This window comes from Vanessa tameamea, chromosome 4 (genome assembly GCF_037043105.1).
Source record: "Vanessa tameamea isolate UH-Manoa-2023 chromosome 4, ilVanTame1 primary haplotype, whole genome shotgun sequence".
NCBI lineage: Eukaryota > Metazoa > Arthropoda > Insecta > Lepidoptera > Nymphalidae > Vanessa > Vanessa tameamea.
In genome coordinates this window covers 12,206,875-12,231,158 of record NC_087312.1, presented here as the reverse complement: position 1 = coordinate 12,231,158, position 24,284 = coordinate 12,206,875, and the positions used below count along the sequence as shown (strand labels likewise).

At 32.6% G+C, this 24,284-nt stretch overlaps 1 protein-coding gene across 2 annotated transcripts in view; it reads left to right on the top strand.

Moving 5' to 3' along the window:
* Positions 1-24,284, top strand: part of LOC113395851 (leucine-rich repeat-containing G-protein coupled receptor 5) — a 563,150-nt gene that overhangs the window by 509,492 nt on the left and 29,374 nt on the right. For both annotated transcript variants that reach the window (XM_026633561.2, XM_064220711.1), the window contains one exon: positions 543-596. In XM_026633561.2, coding sequence (XP_026489346.2) covers positions 543-596 — 54 coding nt within the window. The remainder of the gene's footprint in view (positions 1-542; positions 597-24,284) is intronic.

Below are 24,284 nucleotides of genomic sequence, written 5' to 3'. Positions count from 1 at the left end.
AGATCCGTCGCTACACTTTGTATTTTGATTTAGGATCATTATTCATGGATGAGTTTCTTTTTTGTTGTGTTTTCTGTTGAGTACTATTGCGTAATGTTTAATTTTTAAGACAAATCTACATTTAGATATATTTATTTTATTTCTCGGTTGATACATCGTTAAATGGCGTTAAATGTACAAAAGGCAAGTAAGTTGCCATCAGTGTTGCAACCCTTATATCTACAGCGGCCGCACCAGCTCGACTCTCCAAACATATCACTCGTTAGACAGTTTGTCGTATTTAGTTTAATTAAGATCCGTTTTCACTGTTAACAATTATCCGACTTCATTATAAGAATTACAGAACCAAACATTTTTTTAATTTTTTTAAATGTGTTTTGAATTAACATTTATGTTATTAAACGTCGCATAATAGTACTCTTTTATTTTTAAGACGAGGAGAGTGCGAGATTCAGCGACCGGGCTATTGCAGTTGTTTATCAAGAATTTTTCATTACAGTAGAAACAGGCAATTACTGATATTATTTCTCTTTTGTTTGCAGGATACAATAAGGAATTCGAGGAACCAGTACGGCACCGGCTTCAGAATATCCACGGTGAGTAAAACACTCCAATCCTAGCCTATTTTAATGAGAGCAAACTAGCTCCGCGCTAATTAGTTTAGCGGTAACTTGACTATTAAAATATTAAATTAAAAATAAACCAATTGTAGTTGATGGAATACTTTATTAAATTAATGTCGTTATTAAATCAGCTTAAAAGATCTGATAAATTTATTCTGAATTTGTCTCGTAACATAAATATTTATTATTCATTTACAGTTCTCCTCCGATGGCAGTTCATTTAAATCAAACACACCGATAGCTTTTAAAAACTCAATTAAAACTTGTAGTAGTTCGTTTACATCGATTGCAATAACTGTTCTGTGACATTTTAAATCTGTATCTATAGTATGTACTTCCCAAATAAAAAAGGACCCCGCACCACCGCGCCCTCTATTGGAGTCGATTGCTCGAAGCGGTCACTCGTATCTCTTTTTATCATTCTTTGTTCTAATTGCACCTCTATGTGGGTCTGCACTCTCTAACGAACTTTACGAATGGCTACTATTGTTTTCCAAAGTAGAAACTCTTTGCGATCATTACGCGAATTTTATTTTGATACTATTAAACGTTTTAGTTAATATTTCTATCAAATAGGTTCGATATTTTATAGTTTTAATCAGGCTAATAAAATTTAACAGTAAACATAATATTTGGTTATAAAACAGCTCAGTTAATTGAAAATAATCTTTTAAATATCTACGCGTTAACATGGAAATCTGTATATAAATCCTTTTATAATAGACTTTCCGTATGAATGTATTCTCGAACTAACATAACACAAAGACATAATTACAGCAGTAACGTTTTCGTTTACTATAACCAATTACGAGTAACTACGAGAAAACTAATTGGTCGGGGTTACGTTCCGAGAGAAATCGTAAATGGTTGGCGCAAAAATAAAAATTAACGGCAGCCGTCAGCGGCAGACGGAATATTGAAGTCGTCGAGCAACAACTCATTACTCATAATTAGCTCGCGTAAACTTAATTTGCCCGAGGTGATGTAGCCGCACCGGCTTGCGATTCAGTTTAATTACACCAATGAATTATTGGAGATGGCGTGTAGTTCTGGAGTGGCTTGGAGCACTGAATGACGCTGTACGGAGGAATTTAGTTTCGTACAATGAGGTCCGATATTTTATGCATGGACGACGAGATAATAATGAACCTCGCTGTGCTCTTAATGGTCAATACGGAGTTGGCAGCTAATTTACTTCTTCACCATCTATAACAATTTTCAGATAATGTTTATAGTTCCAAGTAAAAAACTTAAGCTTTTCGATATTATGTAATCAAGTAAATTAAACTTCATACTTTTGTTTATTTACTAACGCGTTTTCGTAATTAAAGATCATATTTATTTTGATAAATATTAGAGTATTTCTGTGTTCCCATTTCCGTGAACACATTTCCAATTCATATTACCTTATTTATGACTAGTTTATAATTTAATTAAACAAGCTACCTAAATTCGATAAATAGGTCAGTGCCCTGAGTGCGAATTATGTCACGCTTCATTACACAAAGTCAGTCAAAACAAACATTCATCATGACTCAATAAATTAGTGGCACGAAAGCCGAACACGCCTGCAGAACTTCGATCAGTGATGATCAGCCCGGGACATAACGAAGCGTTAATAGGTACGTAATGTGACAGCTAATTTCCTGAAAGAAACGCCCCACCTTCAAGGTTTTTATTGTACCTATCAAGAGTCTCGTCACGATCCTCACCCCGATCCCCATCCTTACGAGGAGGTACTCATCAAGCCGAAAACTTGCGAATTAAAACGTGCTTAGATTCTTAGTGCAAAAGTTTACACCAAGGAGATCGAACAAGAGGTTTTTAAAAAATATATCGTTGACATTAAATTTATTCAAATGAAAATATAGTTTATTCGATTAGGCTCTTACAAGCGTTTAAGACGCGATTTTACCTAGTTGTTTTAAACATTAAGCTACCACCGGTTCGGAATGTTGATTATGATTATATGAACCATCAAAAAACTCAATACTCTTTTTAAATCAAATACAATTAACACGATATAATAATATACAATTATATTTATGTATCCTGAATGACTTTCAACGAATATTAACACCAAACTCTTCTATCGTTTGTATAGTCCTGTATAACATAATATAACTTATTTGTTAATTTTTTTAACATAAACTGAAAAAATCGCTATAAGCAAATGTAAAATAGTAGGATAGGATAGGTATGAACAACACAATATACATACATATATGTATATTATATATATACGCTCTACATGCAAAGTCGATTGAAATTTAAAAGGTAATATTTCGGTACAAACTCTTGCAAGAAATATTTTAAACGTTTTCAAAGATGACAAAATTCGGACAGCAATCTGTGATAATGTTGTGCAGTATTCGTTAGTGAATAATCCCGCTATCGGGCTAACAAACCCACCAAGTGATTTCAAATCCTCTTCGCCGTTCACCAAACAGTTCCGAGCACTAGTTAAGTTCACTCGGCATCTCTCCTCTAAACAGAACCTATCTGAACTAATTGGCTTCGGACCGACGATACCGCAGTTGCGCTCCATGAGATTAGAGGCACGGTCAAGAACACTGCAAGTTTCCAAGATCACTTAGTCTGTTCAAATTTTATTAGACCCTTATTCGGAATAGATGTACATTTGCTAAATGCCTTTTAGTTTCATTATTAAGTCTAACAAGTGCGGTAAGAAAAATACAATTTATATATTGTTAAAAAGTATGTGTGAAAATCATTTTCTGCGAAGATCAAAGCACAATTGTGATAAACCGTTTTCCATGTTTCAGCCAAACAAAATGTTACGCGTCGTTTATAAGCCGGCTGTTCGTTAATCTGACATCCGTAAGAGTAAATTTGGAGTCGACCATCAATAACAATTTCGACGTTTAAACGACCATTTTTCATTTGATGCGCAATTTACAAAAGCGAAATTCGTCAGGATCGCAGTCAAATGTCGCGTTTGTAAGAAAAAAATCAACGTGACACCCAAGGGTTTGATATCTGTGGCGTGTATCATACAACGCTCTTTATTGTAAGATTCATATAACGACGGAGAATTACACGCGTAACTACTGTAGCAATGGATACGTAAACGAAAATTCGCTCTTCTAATATCGGTATCCCAATGAAACTGTAGATCAACTTCCGAGCCATTTATTCGCAAATCGAGTTATAGCACCTCTCGTGGATCGCTTTACACAGGTCATTTGTGGGAATTGCAAATATCTAAATGTTAGATAAAAAGATTTATGACTCACTTTGAATTTTGCTCACGTCTTTGACTTTCAGGGGACCGTGTTATGCAATTGAGGTACTCAATCACACCGACTGTCACTCTTCATTTTATGTGACGCTATCAGACATTTCAGGATATCAAATTTGTATATTATGAAAAGTTAACTACCATCGTAATAAAGTCATTGTCGTCTGTCATTTTAGTGCCTTCAATAAAGAATAGTAGTTATGTATTTATAGTTCTAATTTCTGCTAACTAATAGTTATATTGAAAAAAAGCAGGGTCCACTATATTGCCTATCACTTTTGATCTCTTAAGTTTTATTTTTTATTTTCGTGCAAAGTTCTTTGAAGAGTATGCTTATGTGCTACCGGAAAAGGAACATTCAAATAGTCATGTTTATCACGAACACGTTCTGCAAACGTTGTTTCATAAAACTTCAAGTTCCCCTTGTATTTCCGCGACTCGTTGTAATTTATTTTGTATTTAAACTCTTGTCCCATTAGAACGTTTGTTTGCTGAAATTTCACAAAAGCAAATCGAGTTATACGTGTAACGCTACGAGTCCATACCGTTATCCATTTATTTCGCTACGTAGTGTCAGTTGCAGATATTAACTTTTGAAGACCGTATGCCCATAAACCGAGGGGTTATAATTGTTTGTAAACAATAACATATTGAGGGTTGTACAGTTCCCGCATAACGCAAATTAAATAAAGTGTTTCGACTATGAATAATAGCACGGTTTCTGAACGTGTTACGAGGAATAACAATTCATATTTAAAATAACAAGAGTATACACATTGATATTGCGCCACTTCCGGTAAATATTATCGTTAACGGTTTAAGCAGGAATGTTCCCGTAAATTTCTGGTAATATTAATATGAAGATTGAGTCACGAAAATGAATGAAAAATTAAATTGAAACCACCATTTACAACAGCGCGATTTATAAGGATTTTCTGCCTCGCAGAACCTTGTCCTTGGAAGCAACTTTCACAAGCCCCCGGTGTTACTGATGTCCATTGTGATGTAATCACTTTCCATCAGATGAGCCTCCTGTCCGTTTGCCACCGATTACATAAAAAATATATTCGTATTCCTCATTATATCAGATATAATAAATATGTATATATATTTAATGTAAAAAAGTGTAATTGTTTTGAATCTGTGTCAAAGGCAGGTCAACTAGCCACCCGACTGCTAATATTGAATTACTAATAATACATTTTAAACAATGAAATAACTTTTCACATGAATAATACCGTGGTAAATAAACTTAGAATCTGTCCATATATTTGCATGTTTTAGATATTGGACAAAACCCGGCTTTATCTCCTACAATAACAATTTCGAAGCGAAATATCGATAATGATCTACAATAGCGAACTATGCGAACATTGTTTAAATACCTAATTAACTCCATTGCGTTGCTAAACTGCATCAGTTCGTATGCCCACACGTGTATATTGAACATTATTAAAATTTCTCGTCACCATAGGCGGGGCTATTCCGGAGTATCGTGAGCGACGCTTATTAAATCCAATCTTGTACGCACGCCAGCCTTACGTGGCGTACTAATTACAGGTAGGGTTCATAACACGGAATATCAGAATATAGATCTTATTATAACGAGTGGTTTATTCTGGGAATTCATTATGCTGAGTACTTAATTAAAAGTTTGAAAAACGTTACCGATTTAAAAAAAAAGTGACACGTGATTCGAAAAAACTAAATTCGAAAAAAATGAGTTTAAAAATTCACATCGTGTGTCACAGATTAAACAGAAAGGACACGTTCAGAATACGCCCCTTTCTGTGCCTGTGTGCGTAGAGCGTGAACAAAATGGTTGCTTAGCGCACTTTGCTTACTTTGTTTATTTGCAACAAACATTTCATTGTGCAGCAGACTAAGTTCTGAACGTCCCGACGCTTAAAATTTTCGTAATTTAATGTCAAGTCGAAAATATAATTAATGCAAAATATTCTCGAGGAATGAATTAAGATTACGATGAAAAACTTATTTTAAAATTAAACGAAATGTAGCAGCTTGCACGAATGTCCATAAAACTGTACACAACGAAACTGTTAAAAGAATTACTGTTATTAAACAATTAAACCAATCGTACCCCACTGAAGGGCATCCGTTTGAAACCATCACCGCAATAGTTACAAAAGCTGATCCCATTACAGAAATCATCATATTAAATCAATTTAAACTTATTTATCTGTGACGTTTACTACTTTACGAGTGGAGAGAACAAGAAACGAGAACATTAGAGAATGTCTACAACAACAGTACAAAAGTTCTACCAGTAAAAAAATTTCGGATTCGATTTTTAGTTAGTTTATAATATTACTTAGTATGAGATCAATCACAAAAATCATTTTTAAGTACTTATAAAAAAAAAATTTAAACTTACGTACGTCTTATACTTTAACTTCTATGCAATCTTTCAAATAACTGTATATGGAAACTGAATATTTGGAAACATCTATGAGTCCTGAGATTTTGTGATTGAACATTGTGCAGATCCGACTGCGTGACCCACCCATTCCACCTAACGCTAAATAATGTTGCACTTCGAATAAGCCACTGTAATTACAGGTATACTATGAGAAATCATTTTCCGTGTTTAGCTGCGCGAAGTCGCGTTTTAAACCACAGGTTAAATTTTACCACGAGGTAGCTCTTAGACGGCCTGCATACATTGGGTGCTATTTATGTTTTTATTGATAATACTAATCGTTCGGCGTCAGGGCAGGTAGCTAGTTATATCATAATTGTGTAGTATGTTATTATCAGTTTACCGCCCCCTCTTGTTCGCTGAGCGTGACGTTTAATTCGAAAGGGCTATTTTTTTAATGTTCTCGTATAAAAACGAAGTCGTTTCCGCACGCGAAGGGTGGTACCATCAAATTGTTTTTTAACGGTCACGAATATACCGTATTTGTTTTTTTATATTTTTTTATACAAAATTGTTATCATTGACAGTAATTTAGTACTAGGATTAAAATTAAAACATGGACTAGTTAAGACATGAAATTAAGGTAATTATTTAGCTTCAGTAAAACCATTTAAAGCTTTAACAGCTCAACAACAGGCCGCCTAGGAATGGGAATGTCATAGATTACGTTTAATTGGAACGGAAAATGGGAATATTAATTATTCCGTTGAAAATAAGTATTGCGAGTCACTAACAATAAATCAACTTCGAAAATAACATTCAATGCATTCAAAAGCTAAAAATAACCCCTAAGGTATTCATTAAACTAATTTATAAGTACTAAAGAACTGTTTAATGTCGATACTACCTTTAGAAAATTAAACATTTTCTAATTCAGTTAGATCTATTTTTCTATAATTTTAGTAAATTATTTTTAGTTATTTCTTATACATAAACCGTCTATGTTGAGTAATGATTTTTCTTTCTTTATCTTTTTCTTTATCTATAGGATTTCTTAACCACAATAGAAAAAATAATCAAGTAAACATAAAATTATTAGCAATATTATGTTTAAGGTTATTTGTAATGTACTAACGTATAGAAGTAAAAATAACGGCCTGTTAATGTTCCACTGCTGGGAAGGCTTGAAGTTTATTCCACCACGCTGCTCCAGTGCGGGTTAGAGGATACACATAACATACAAAATTTCCTTATAATATTTTCCTTCCCCATTGAACACGAAAAGAATTACAAAGACAAATTATGTACATGAAGATTCGGTAATGCTTGTCCGAACTTGAACCCGCAATCTTTGGTTAATATTGATGAATTCTAACAACTGAGCTTTATCGGCCATGGGCCACCTTGGTTTATAAACAGGTATATAAAACAAAAATTCCATCGCTCGCTGTTCTACCGACACGTGACCTTATCAGAAGCTGTAAACGACCTATAAATCAAACTAATGACCTCTATCGACACGTTCTGGCCCTACATTGCGACATTTCAACTAGGTACCTGTAATGTTATAGACGACTAAATAATAAAATTTAATAACGCAACGATTTTTCATGAATGAATAGTATATAGAATAGAATAGTAAATGTTCCACTGCTGAGCTAAGGCCTCCTCTCCCTTTGAGGAGAAGCTTATTCCAACACGATGTTCCAATGTGGCAGAATATCATTGAAATAGTGACATATGCAGGTTTCCTCACGCTGTTTTATTTTATCGTCGAGAAAGAGATATATTATAAACACAAATTAAGCATATAAAAATTCAGTGGTGCTTCACTGAGTTTGAACCCGCAATCTTCGGTTAAGCCACACGCGTTCTAACCACTGGGCCTCGGCTCGCGACATTAAATTGACACTGATAAGTAAGATGTACCGTGATAGACAAGTGGCCAAAAAAGTAGAGCGATAAACAAACCGGTATAAATAATATTTTAAATATAAATTATAACGTATGTATGTACATATCAAGCATGACTTATATCTCTTCGTTTAACGCACTTCAAAAATCCGTCATTTAAAGAATTATATTTAGTTATGAAATTACGAACACGATCTGTTACCACTGCCTTAAACAACCTCACTAATCGTTAAACATATATAAAAAACCTGACGGAATATGTACATCGAGGGCAAATATTAGGTACCCTTTATCCTTGAACAAAAATATCGCATTAATAATATTAGTTAGGATATACATCAAATGCGTTTGAATAAACACGAAAAATAAAATAAAAAACGTATCAGAAATAACTCTCCGCCAGTCCATCAGGTGATTGATTATAAACGAACAATAATAAAAACATTTACGTGATTTTTACAAATGCGGCTGCCGTGCCATATCAAACGTCAAATTACGTCCCTTTTATTATTTTCTTATGCTAAGTAGCCATCTTAGATTCATTTGGGGCACACTCACCAAACGGTAAAATGCCAAGTTATTATATACTCGTTCCGAAATATCTTTAAATGATTTTTCTTCAGAAACCTATATTGGAAATCTTTCCAATTGCTTCTTATTTTATCTAAAAAAGCAATAAAAATATAATCGAATTATAGTATATATGTATATCAAAGTAATCTTCAAGTTTTTTAAATATCAATTAATCATTAATAAGAGCTAAACTTGAAATTGCTAATTCAACATTATACAATATAAATTTAATTAATATTTAATAATATTAACTTATCTCTAGAACTAAAGTCACCCTAAAATCACTTTGGGCGTGAGTTTCCGTAGAATACATTTTTAGGGACCAAATAAAGAAAACACGACCATGACAATTCAACGGTACCCATTCTAATTCACGCCTTATTTTCACTTGAGCATTTCTATTCGTTGCGTTAATTTCAATAAACATATCTTCAAAAAAATATATAAATGCCAAACTTTACGTATGTCTTATTGTTATAAATAACTTGCTATAATTGTTTTAACCTTTCAGCCAACCAGACAGATATATTCTTATACCTAATGTGAACAAAAGCGAACACGATTTTTTATAAAATAATGATGAGTGAAACAGAGATATTTCACTTACACTGCGAATATTCACATGATAAAATTAATACATTATACGGTTCGTAATACTGGAATGCTTATTAAAAGTAACAATTAACATGAAGCCAAAGAGTTCAATTTCCGACAGTGCCTATTTGTAGGCGTCTCGTCGTTTCATCCACAAACATTGTCTTTCGAAGTCCAGGAGCGTTTTGTATGGGAAAGCAAACTAATGTTTGCTGAAGAACAAACGGTTGTCGTCTGTGTCTGTCTATACATTGTGTTGGAATCTAAACCTTATAGAAACGTAGCTATACAGTTTACAAGGAATTCAAGTTACAGAATACAGATGTTCACAACATCGAAGTACAATCCCTGAACTTTAGAAAAATAAATGAAATATATTCTATTTTTATCAAGAATGTAATAATTGAATATTATCAATTATATATAAAAATATAAAAGAGATCAAACTTTTTAAATGTATTATATAAATTTGACGAATTTTGAAAGTTTTTATTTTTCCTATAAAATATTTTAAAAAATCCGCTTATCGATTATACGAGACCGCAACACGAATTTCAGCGGCATTATAAAGCGACTGCACTGTCCGTGGCGCTCCGTCCGGAAACGCCCGATGCATTTGCTAGCGATTTCAGCAAGTTATTTGGTCTACGGAACCGGGCTGCCTGGTCCACTTGCGTATTGTTCTGCCGCCACCGGCCACGTCCTACGGAACTACACTCCGTTCCGTGCCTCATAAAGATCCCTTTATTGCTAACTTCGCGTGTGTGCGTGTAATTTATGCGTTCGAAAACCCGGGAAAGAAAACTGTTTTTTTTTTGTTGGTTTGTGGACTCTTTTTACTCGAAGCATTTTCTTTGTAAAGTTACCCTATGCTTCTGCTGTTTTTAAATTTATATATGTTTTATTTCATTAAATATAAATAAAAGTATCCGTATTGACCTGACTAAATACAATGTAAATATTTAAAGTAATTGCTAGTTAAAGATATATTTATTATACTAATAATTAAATTGCGAAGCACTTATGAGGTGATCAAAAATAAGGAATTTTTTGGTCCAAATTCTATCATTTCGATACAGTTTTATTAGATTTTTATTTAACAACTACAACGTCACAAAATAAAACATTCCAACGCAAAATTATGCTTAAATATATATTAAAAACCGTTCCACATCCTCATGTCAGTGACGGACGGATGTTTCGGCAATTCCGCGCGAATCTTGCTGAATTATTTACACAAAATGGCGGTCGCGTGGCTACTTGTTTTGTGTCACGTTCAGGAACTGAATGTGAGCATTATGGAGACATAAAACCACTAATTTATCTCCTAAAGTGCACCCTTTTATGCTAACTAGTAACACCCACTTTAGCTATTATTTAAGCGAATGTCACAAATTTATACGATTCTGAATAGAGGCATTTATATTAAAAAGTTGGTGTTTTATAATATCGTGAAATCGTGAATAATTTCTAGAAAGCCCGATTAAATCATCGACTAAAAGAATAAAAAGGCGTATTGTGGCAATAAATTCGAACGTTAAACAACAGCGCTAATTGCCGACAAAGGCTTTCAGCTTAAATAATAAATAACCCTCACATATCGAGTAATCTAGCAGACATGGCAAGACGTTGACTTTTCAATTAAGCGAGATCCCGAGCCGACAAGTTCGATTAATCAATCGCAGGCCTTATTCCGTCCGAATCGATGTCTGGAGGGTAGTGTAGCGTGTACGCACCAATTACAAGTCAATCCACAATCATATGTACACACAGATATAAAGAAAAATATTGTTATTGAAATTGAACACGACATTAATGAAACAACTCGATATTTCTTGTATTTTTCAAATATACAATACGCTTTAGGTAATTTAGTTACTTTTTCGTTTGACGATTCATTATACGGTTTCGATTAATGTAATCAATGAACAAATACTTACTTAGCTTGAGAAATATTAAATATATGTATGTATATTTATTGTGTTTAATTTCTACGACGTAGCGTAATTTAATTTCAATTTATTTGACATAAATATTTTGTCTACAGGTAATATACCTAAATTGAATCTTATTTTATTTATAATGTCTCCTTCGGTAATACTAGAACATATTATCGAACTTTTATGGAAACGAAACTCAAAAATGTACTCATATGTACTGTTTTGCTATTAAATTTTTAATACGATTTCGTATATTCTTCATCGAATCAATCAGTGAAGTATCAAGTATTTTAGAAAAGCGGTTCGCCGCTGTCCTGCAGCCATAGTTGCGGTGCTCGGATTGTCGGTTGCATTCGCATTGGAACTGCTCCCGGCTGTGGCTTCCAATGATTAGCTAAGCCTCCGCCCGAGACCTTACATTGCCGTTTATATTGGACATATATGAAAAGAATAAATATATTTTCTTCTTATTTTCACATTTTTATTACTTAAGATTTAATCAGCTACATTTATAAAAATTGATATTCCGTGTCCATAATATTCATATATTTGTATTAAGTGTAAAAATATTATATTATAGATATAAAAACTCGTCTTTATTTCTTGTGCATCATTGTTAATGTCAAGATTAATAATACTTGTCTATAGTTACAAAAATATTAATGAATCTAAAGGTAACTTTGATTTATGAAGAGCCCTGATGGCCTGTGTGAATCTTAACCGATTATTTCAATAAGTTCAAACCCGGGCAAGCAGAACTAAATTTTCGTGTGCCTAATTTGTAATTACAATTGTTTTCGTGCTTGGCGATAGAATAATACATCGTTAAGGAACCTGCACGTGGATAAAAAATCTGCCACGTGTATCCTACTAGGTAGAGTTGGCTCCAAGCCATCTCCTCAAAAAGCAGAAGAGATCTTAGCCTAGTAGTGGGACATTTACGAATGGTTGAACAATTTATTAATAGTGTGCTTTTATTAAAGAAATATTTAATATGTGAATGGAAAGATTTAATATTTTATTCTTCATAACCCTCATATAATCGATTCTGATACATCAGATCAGCCACGGAGAGCGCTTGCGGCCCGATGCAGATCCGATTAGATTAATAACCGCCGCAGTGCAAATGGTTCTAACGACCGCTTTGGATGCACGACGAAAAGACAATGCAATATTTATATACCGAACCGTTCCTCGTTAGCTCGCACCATTAAACTAGACGAATTTTGAATTTAGACAGATATTCATTTCTATATTGAAAATTTCTCGTATTATAAAGACCAGTACGTTTTTCGATAACAATGCCTTTAGCAAATTCAACTAGAATAGCATAGACAACTAAACTACAATTTATAAATTATTTTTTTATAATTACTCTACAGACAAATCGTCCTATTGATTAATTATACCTCCTAAATAATATTATTCATAATGTATGTAAAATTATATAATTCGTTTCCTATTCGAAATAAATTTCAAATATTAACCTAAACAATTGAATATATTTATAATATGGTTAGTTTTCAACTAGCCGTCGTATATATTTAAATTAGTAGCATAATATTGGCGCAATTTTAATTACGATGGAATATTGAATCCTAGAGTCGGAGGATAATTTTCGGTGCATCACAAGGCTGACCGGCAGGACTTGATTGTGGTTGCGGCCGATTGAAATACACACGATTAGATTAATACCTGGTTTCTAACAATGCTTTCAGCGTGCAGCTGATATGGTTCAAAATTAATCCGAAAATTAGCTAGCAGCAATTTTGGTTACATTCAATCTATCCCTCTGAATGATTAAATCTATTTCATAATCGTCTATCATATCGAAATTATCAAATTATTCTTATAATTTGAAGTGTAGTTTTACGTTTTTATAAGTAACTCGGTTTATTCAAAAGTACCGTAAAACCGTTGAAAATATGAAACCTATTTAAGATGTAATCAAAATGCGATACAATCTACCTATTGGACACTTTTATATATTAACCAACCAGCATTTGATATTGTGGGAATTTTGAAAACTTTCTCGTTATCAACTGAGAGTAGACGTCGCGTGCGACTTTACATATGAATATATGTGATTAATTATGTTATTGGTGTCATTATATTATCATATTTATAATTTATATTTTATTTACATTTTGTTTTAACTACAAGTTCCCATAGTATACATGCGTTTGGTGTATATTTCTGCTATTTTGATTGAGATCATTTTCAAAATGCAAGTGTTACGTTTTAATTGTCTTCTGTGGCTTCTTTAACATGTGATTCATTGATATTATGCCAGTTGTAATGCCCACATCACACTTGTTGATGACACTGTCATTAAACCGTCTACCATGCGTTCTAAGTTATTACATTTCTCAACTACTTGTAGTTAAATATAATATAAATTTAAAGAAGTTTATTATTTTGATACAATCTTAAATCTTATACTTTATACGGACAGAAATTTAAATATAGAAAATATTTTTAAACTTAGATTAAATAAAAAATCCGTAAAATTGGGAACTCATATGTATATGGAAATAAGAGTTATATTAGTGCATTATTTCACATGCAAAGTGCATTCGTAGAACAAGTTTGTAATCAGATGGAGGCTATAAATCCCTCTCGGCCCTCTTCGATACACGTGTTTGGAATGAAACAAACTGTTCACACGACTCCGCTCTTTATCGCATGTGAATATCAATAATTTATCCGTAATTTATGTGAAATCCGACTATTTTTACGAAATAAAATATTTAATGCTTAAAACGGAACATCAGAACCTCGTTTATGTATTACATAAGTATGTAGGTACTAGGTATTATATTCAACGGCCCTTTTTTTGTATGACACTTACTCAATTTTTTTAAAATTATTATTATTTTTAATTATAATTATTACGTATATATATAAAATTATATTTAATATAATTAAATTGAATATTAAATAACACATATATTAACAGTGTATATTTAATTTTAAAGCATTTCGTAGTAAAATGTCAGGCAAAAAATATAAACCAAATTTACGTAATAAAGTGTAAGGCTTTATCGTAAGCAAAACATTTATGTTGTAAAAAAAGAGGTTACTGTTTACATTTTTATTAAAGCTACTTATGTCAATATAATACCGCGTGAAACAGTAAGCTACAAAAGTGGGTCAATCCCAAAGGGCACGAATGGGTTTGGCACAAAACACGCTAGCCCTTATCGCCACGACAAATGTGCGTGTTTAAGGCCCGAATGAATTATAACAACAACCAACATAAATCAGCTGATCACATCATAACAGTTTCGCAGTGTCACGACGTTTTCCAGCTAAGCGACACCGCGACAGCGAGTCACTCGTAAGATGATTGTGATTAAGAGTTTCGGGATAAGATCGGATGTTCTGAGAGGTGTAAAGGTCAATGAGGTTCGCGACCTTGCATTGTCATCAGACACCTCATTTGTAACAGCTATTGTTATTTGAAAAGTTATTCGAATGCTCGACTTGAGGGGCTTTGCTTTGTATAAAGATTTTTTCTAAAAATAAAAGATTGAAGTTTCCATTCTAATCAATGAATAATAGCTAAACTTAGTCATTAAGTAATAGATATCGTAAGCCTTGAATATTGGTGCCACGCTTTGATTTATTTTATGTCAAAAAATGTCCTATATTCTTCTACTATGTACTCACAGAGTAAAGTGAAATAATACATACATAATGAAACAACAATTACATTAAAATGTTGATTAATAAATGCTCGTATAAATAACTTGAAAAAAAAAAACTAGGTAGTTTAGTATTTTCCAGAAGCAATTGAACCACCTTTAAAATTAACAAAATAATTGTAGCTCAACGTGCAGATTTCAGCTCAAATTCGTCCCCCAGTAATCCTCGTCTCCAGTAAATCTTGCCATTCAATTAAGATAATATCAGCAATTCGCAAACATCCCATAACCGTACAAAATGTCCATAAGTAATATCCCACAGGGGAACGCAGATTTTTGGAGGATTAATTAGAATTTCTCATCACATTTTGCCTTTGGAAATTGATGGCTATTTAATCCGATATGGTTGTAATTGTGGTTCAACCAATTAAGATTTGTCCTTAAAAATAGTTTTAGCTAAAAAAATAGTTTCATTGAAACACGTTAGAATAAAATATTCATCTTCTATATTTATTTACCGGAAATTATCTCTGCAACATGTTTTGAGTAGTCTAATATCATAAAGACCAAGATAGGTATGTTTTGGGCATTCTTTTAGTTGTTTGTGCTCAAGTGATTACTGAGATGCTTGCCTGATCTTTTGTGTAAAATCCTAATTCTTACCGATTGTAGTTTTACATTTAAATTAATCATGTAACATAACGATTCAAAAATGCTTATAAGAATCTACTTGTTTTTCTTACCTTTTTAAACATTATGAATTTTCTTCTTGTTTTTTTTTTTGATAAACATCATTTTTTTTAATTATTCATAATGAAGATTGAATGCCAATTCACGCAATATTTATCCATAAAAGGTCTATAATCTCCACCTTTCTTCTTCTTAATCTTTTGGGTATTAATAGAACCAGATCAAATAGTGACATATTTAAATGAATACATTTTACGGCCGTATTTTTCCTTTTAAATGTCTTACATATATTTTAAAGTAATAGCCTCGTATAAGCAAAAGTTATGTTAAAATATTAAACAATACCCATGAATTTACGACTCAAATAAAAATATCGTGAATTATTACCAAAGTGGATACACCACGTAGACGAAGACGACAATATTTTCTTGGATATTACTCTATAAACTGCGAGGCATGTTAATTCCCAATGCCTGAACATTACTTGAGATACTAAAAGCAATAATCGTTATCGCGAATATTGTACCGCAGTGAGTTTGAAGCAGTTATTTCTAAGTCGAGCACGAAATGTACAGTCAGAAACATAAACATCTAACTTTATTTATATACAAATATATATTACAAACGACAATATGTTCAAATCAACTTTTATTTCGAAGGTTATTGCAGGAATTTTATTTCTTTTTATTAAAATGAAAAATTTATTTCGAAATTTTACGAGCGACTGAATAGCGTGATTAAACGAATGAAGACATGCGCGAAATCGTGCGATATTATGACTTCAATAGTCTTAGACCGTAAAAGCAGCAATGTTGGGAAAATATACGAGCCGTTATTATTCTCGTACCGACTCTTTATGACTCGACTATAAATCTCAATCGATGCAATTGCTACTGTGATGCAACTGTTAAACCTTTGGACTCGGTTAAATAGCATTCGTATGTGATTATTATAAAAAATTAAAATAAAACATTGTGAATCACTTGTATGAGTCAATAATAATTAGCGTCTTCAACTATATAGAATGAATAAATATTCAATTTTATAAGACTGACTGTAATGTTGACTGTAAGGAATTCTTGGCCATGCATAGATTCTCTAACGTGAAGTGAAGTTGCTCTCGGGAACTCCTTACGCTTTTACAAGATCTTATACGCTGCACTGCATTAATAGGCCAAAACATAGCGTATGAATAAATTAAATAAAACAGACATGCATTGTTGCGATACATAAGATAAAATGAAGAAAAAATATAGGATATTAAAGAAAATTATGTAATAAACTGTACTAGAGCACAGGATTTATTTTAGAAGTCCAGGATAGTGCGGCTTTTAATGTATAAATGACGAAGCCGGTGGCCATCAAGCGAATACAGCGGGAGAGAACGTTTCCTATACAACGCCGCTAATAATGGCGTTGCGAATTATCGTTAGCGTTCCCGGACGTACTTACTGCTCTAGTGTGGCTCATAAATCCTCCAAAATGAACCTTAAATTGTATACGTAAAGTAGAAATTCGCATCTTAAAAGATCTTGGTATGATTGCTGAAATTCCAAGAACAGCAAACGGTCTACTGTCATGTCAGTGAGGAAACGATACGTATTTTGATAGTGCTTATATTAAAATAAACCACTTCTCTGAGGAAATATTAGACGATATTGTTGAGGTACAAACATTTTAGAAATTCTGTTTATGTTCGGTATTTGTCGACTCGCCACAAAATTATTGACTTCCACGGGATATAAAGAGCAATTTCATCATCAGACCGCAAATCTGTCCCTATTGTAACTGTTTACTATTTTCTATAATTCCAATTTAAGTATAAAACCGCATTGTTTCAATAAACGTTACGTAAATATTGAACATTTTGTCATCGTATCGTTTACACAGTTGAAATTAAATTCAATTATGCCTCAACTTGCACGCGGACACGACATTCGTGTTTTAAATGAAAGTTTTTTTAGATATAGCATTTCAAATTCATTTTGAAATGTACCAGCTTCTTCCAGTGGGTCTTATCCATCATTCTCAGATCCATTAGCAAGTCAATATAGGCAGCTCATTTCTCCATTGCACTTCGTCCTTGGCATCGCTTATCGGCGCCACCACGCGGCAAATCCTCTGAACGCTGGAACGCTATTTATTCCTCATATTCGTCGCGAGCGTACCCCAGGATTATTGCCCTGTTATCGGAAGTGGATAAATTACTTTATTACAATCTCCCAGGAACCCTTTCGGGGCTGTATACGTGGAAGCCTCGACGCTATTTCGCTAGTTGATCGAATTCCAGCTCGCGAAATTTCTTTTTACAGCGCCATTATTTCGAAACTTTATACGGATTATGCAAAATATATAAATAAGTTCGAGGCAATTTCGAATGGTTTACAATAAACTATAATATATCTTGTTCAGAGTTTATCATATTCATCATTTATATCGCTCGCTTCATAAATTACGAAGCTTAAAATTTTATTATGCTTTTCACAATACAGCGTTTATTGCTGAAGCTCCTTTTTGTATTTTCAATCCGACATACGCGGGATTAAAGTCAATTAGGGACCGAACTGTAACGTCAATTGAGCGAATACGAACGACTTTCCTATACAGTTTTAATATAGGAAATTGGGTCAAACGTTGGGCAAGCTCAATCACAAGTCGGCGCAGCGGTTCCTTCGGAGATCAAAGAGCAAGGTAATCGATCTAGCGATTTGCGCCCCGATATATCGGCCGGCGTCAATCATTTGCTGGTTTATTAAAGCTAACTGCGATTCTAAAAGCATCGCTTGTATTAAGCAAGCCGAGATTTATTAACGTTTCTATTGCGTTCACGATGTATTTAATTTATTACACTATTAATAATATTGTAATATGATATTACATATTTTTATGGTAACGTCAAATTATGTTAAACTAACAAATATTGCCTTATCTAAGTTAAACACCGCTAACAAAATACAACATTATTCACTAAAATGGACACCCCAATTAATTATTGCTCTAAAAACCCTTTTAACCCCGTTCCAACGAAACGTAACGCCAAAATGGGAGTGGTCATCTGTCTTTATAAGTAAGGGCTACATTAGTGGGTAGTAGCCCTTCATTAGAACTAATCTAACTAAACTACTAACAGAAATAACGATCGTTATAGATGTAAGATTTTGAATAGTTTAACGTAAATAATTACATAATTGTTTTGATATTGATTTTTTTACCATATCATATCATATAAAATCTTTGTATCCGGTCAATGTAAATGTCGACATAATTATGTATAACAATATTAAACTTATATGTATAAAATAATTTATTATATATACAAGCTAATGACTGACATACATTGAAATGCCTTTTTTTTTTTAAAGCAACTGTCATACACTCTATACGACTCTTCGTAACATGCCAGGAATAAAAACAAAAAATAAATTCAATCGGACGGAAGATAATCAAATACAGAAAATATACGTATAATTTTTTAATTTTAATACGTTAAGCCGAGATGGCCCAGTGGTTAGAATGCGTACATCTTAACCGATGATTTCGGGTTCAAACTCAGGCAAGCACCACCGAATTTTCATGTGCTTAATTTGTGTTTATAATTGATCTCGTGCACGGCGGTGAAGGAAAACATCGTGAGGAAACCTGCATGTGTCTAATTTCAACGAAATTCTGCCACATGTGTATTCCACCAACCCCTATTGGAGCAGCGTGGTGGAATATGCTCCAAACCTTCTCCAAAGAGGGAGAGGAGGTCTTAGCCCAGCAGTAGGAAATTTACGTAAGTTAATGTAATGTAAAATGTAATACGTTAAATATTATAAAATAGATATGCAATAACTTCAAAGGTAATTATTGAAGTCATATCCTGCGCTGATCGAAACCACACACTGCATGCGTTAGTGAGATCGGCCATGTGTAAATACCCTTCGAAATAAAAGTCCACTATAAATTAGTCACATAAAACTCCCTACTGACATTTCCTCCATTTAATTATAGCCAAGTATGAACAGTTTTAATTTACCAATTTGATTCAATATGTTGCTACATATTAACCATTTTAGTAGTCTAGTTTTTTTTGAATACATAATTCTTCTCTCGTTTTACACTAGCCACTCTTTGCGATTTCACCTGCATCAAAGATCACTGCTCTACCCTCGTGGGTCGTAACTTGTAACGTAATGTTATATAATCCATAACCTTTCGCAATAAATAGGTTATCTGATGTAAATACCACTATTGAATCAAATCAGAATTGTAGATTCTATGATCAACAAAGTCTAGCTTTATATATTAGTGCAGACATTAAAATATTGTGTGAGCAAGCAGGGGATGATTTTTAATAAAAAAATAATGGTTTTAGGACTTTGTGCCTCAGTTTGTCTACTAATATAACTAAATGTGTGTGTACCGTATGTGTTCATACGGGTTATATAAGAAACTACTGAGTTTCTTGCCGGTTCTTCTCGGTAGAACCGGCGGTAGCTTCACTTAATATAGTTTTGTAAAATGACGATTACAAAAATACTAGTAAAAGCTTACACGAATAAAGTAAATTTTGATTTAGATTTTATGTGTATGGCATTAGGTCTTATAGTTTGTAAGGAGATCGGTTAAAACTTTTTATAAAGCCAGTGTTTATAGACGAAGGTTTCTCAACATCAGGTGGTCCATTTACTCATCTGTTTCCAGAAATAGAATTAAAAAAAAACATTACGTCGTCGGGTCAACTCAAACGACATCTAGTTTACAGTGAATTTTCAAGAACACGAACTGTAATGTTCAAACTCGGTTCCGAAGCAAGTTTATAGCTTAAAACTTCAATCCACATTTACATAAATACGGCTTTGTAATCCCAGTTTGTTGTAATGGACAGTCGTTTAGAAGGTACGTCGTTGGATGTTTGTTTGTTTTAAAGTTTTCTATCTATTTATCTTTGATACAAAGCAATAAATGAGGATTATTGTCTTGCGGCTTATCGAAACAAAAATTTAGCAGCGATTTTTTACGGAACGGCCATTATACTACTATTCTGAAATAACTCGATCTTTCATAAAGTATTTTATCAACTCTATGTATTATTTCGAAATCAAATGTATACGTCTATTAATGCACCGAAATCAAAAAACATAACCTAGGTTACGGTAAATGAATTATATTAGATAAACACACACATTGATAGCACGGTGATAAATTCATGCGATTTATACAAGCTCTTGTTCTCTTTGTCTAGCATTGATCTGCCTTCATTAACGACCTCTATCCATCTCAGTCGGACGCATTTCCTCCGGCAATGTCGGTTCATTTTAATAGAGTAATAATTTACTTTAGCATAGATTATAAAAGCGATGTGAATCCATTAAGAATGAACTTTTACTTACATTTATTAAAAATATAAAATTTTAAAAACAAATAAAACAACAATCTGAAAGTATTTTCTTTCATTAATATTACTATTTGATTCTTTTAAAAGTAAAAAGATACAATCCATTCATGAAGCAGAAATTAAAAATGTTTTCTAAAAAATAACTTTTCATTAAAATATTTTTCAAACAAACCACAGATTAAATAAAATTATGCAACAAATTATACCGTTCCAAATTCAAACACTCATTCCGCATGGCGGCCGGCTCGTTCAAGATCACTCGACATAATTAACGCGTACTGTGAGTTATTTACGCGCCCGCATGTCTCGGCGTGGACGATTGACGGGTATAATCTTGCATTATTCGAGTAATCAATACGCGAAAACGTTTTTACGTAATATATTAGACATTTTAAACGAACAAATATAACATCAATTACTATAATAAATTACTAAAAACGAATGAACGTTTTCGAACGTTGCTCGTTACGTAAATTATTGTATACTCTTTTATTCAGTATAGCATCCAAAAAACGGAACGTGTATATTAAAAAAATATGCCAATGGAAATAAAAACATATGTACAATAATATTAAAGTCATAAGAGCAATAAAACATCGTATTTGTTGGTTCTCTTTTGATGTACTTTCATAATTTGTAGTATAATATTCTCAAATACCTTTTATATGTACGTACCTCGGTACTTAAACATTTTAAGGATGATATATAGCATACTTTAGAAATAATAGCGAAAAATACGACGTACATACAAAGTTACCTTAACAGCGCATCCAAATTACCGTAAAATATATCATGTAGCTTATCTCCAAGCACCGCAAATATTTAGCTCCCGACTAAACTTAAACCAACCTTGAGGATTTTTATGAGAATATTAAAATATATACATAATATTTGAATTATTGTTCGAGAGAAACGGAAAGGGCAACTCTACCATTTGAAGTAATCGATGAATTTCGATATTTAATTTTTCCTTACATATTTTGCAGAAGCAAAACTTATTGAAGACATGTATCACTTTCACGAATCCATACGAATTAGGAATACAAATGATAATTGAAACTTACTTACCTTTTTAACATTATTTAATAATGAATTACAAAAAAAAAAATTGTAACATTATTTCTACATAACATGAAGAAATATGAAGTTACTAAGTAATAAGCAGTAAATAACAAATGAACTTAGTTCCGTGCTCGCTGTGCAGTCCGAGGTTTATTTTTTCGTAACAAACATTCATTTCTGTCAAAGTAAACTAACATTCATGACGGTAAAGAAGCGTGGACTTCAAAGCAAACACACGCTAAGCTCAGTCGCTTTACCTCCGCCTCTATATTTGATTTACTTTTTTTAAGGTTTTTAATCACTGACATTTCCGTGACTGCATCACTTACCCGATCCGTACACGAAAACGAACCTAACTCATTTTATTATAATTTCAGGCTATTGTTATTCGCTCCGTTAAATTTATTTCCATTACCGTATCACACGCTATAATATGCAATATGCAAACAACATAATTTATATTTTATGAATTGAATAATATCGATATCCGGTAAACGAATTTTTATTTAACGATCTGGCAACATTAAAACAATACACGAGGTTCCATTCGCTTGCAATGTTTGCGGTTACTTGATTACGTTGTCCGTTGTATATATTGTTAACCAGAGATATTTTTTGTATTATGGCTTACTAAATAATATGTTTTTTTTTAATATATATAATATAAGGAAAATGACACAACTGTGAAAGTCAAACACAAATGAATTCCTTGATGACATATAGAATCCGCGATCTTCGGTTAAAATTCACACGTTCTACTCACGATAGAAAATCGTATCGAAAAGTATATCAGAAAACAAATTTAAACAACTTGCCCCAAGCCAAAGTACCGAAAGGAAAACATTAATGCCTTGATCATTTCTTAACGGTCCCCAAAAAAAGTTGCTCGTTTTCCCGCGTGTCCGCCATCGATCAGCTGCGACCACGTCAATGGGTACCTAACTATACTTAATGTACTTATACCGTGATCGATCACCGCCCCGACGACATCTGAATCCATTAAACCGGCCTGTCTAATTGATCGCGAGAATTGAAACTCGCAAAAAATAGCGAATCAAATACTATTAGAATTAATATATCGAATCACCACGTTGTTTGCTTTTATTCTACTTATTGAAGCTTATAGAAATAGTAGCGAAACGCACCGGGGGCAGTTTATTAAAAATAAAATGATATGATATAAACATAATTGATACCATATAGCACTCAGAAATATTGTATCTTTCTACTAGTGAAAACTTATTAGAATTGGATCATAGTTCCGGAGATTACGCCAACATTTGAACAAACAAAATTAACCTCTTTATAATATTAGTATAGATGTGCTGATAAAATAGATGTTTGAGTATAATATAAATAATATATATATAATATAATATAAAGTATATTAATATACTTCGAAACCATTTGACCAAATGGACCATGAAAATTGGTACTCATGTGTTTTTATAATGAAAAAGGTTCCAATGTTCCAAATCCCAACTAGATGGCGCTGAAGCACTTTGCTTCTATACCGTTCAATCAGTCACCACGATTGTATATACATATATAGACAGACGGAAAATTAATATTTCTTTGTAATTGTTTTTTTTAATAAGGATTAACATTTCAAAGTCAAAGCTAAGATTAATAAATAAATGTATATTCTAGTAAATCAACCTCGTTTACACAATATTCAATCCTTTCCGACTCCAATTCCGGCTAATTTATAAATTTTTGGTATTCCGTCGTTTCGAGGGGCAAGAATTTAATTCGTCTGTAGCTGTTGAAACTCGAATTACTGAGGAATTGAAATGTTTCAAATTACATCGGCCATTTAACAATAATAAAGTAATAATAAAAACAAAGACAATTTCAATTAAAATATCCTCCATGCCTCGATCTATGTTTCATTATAACTTCTTTTATAAAATACTATAATATCGTTAATTTGTCGCTTCGTTATTGTTTCTTTAATAATCGTCACAATAGTCTAATTAAAATTTACTTTTAAATAATACCTAAATTTAAGAATATTAAAATCTATGTAATTAATTACTTTTAATAATTTTATAATGATGCTTAAAGAAAATGTTTTGATTTATCAATAATTTACAGCCTATAGCATTCAGTAATATTTTAGTTAAAATATAATTGAATCATTGGTTTCGGAGATTACCCCATATATATAAACAAACAAATTTTACCTCTCTATAATAGTATTATAGACAAAGATTCCG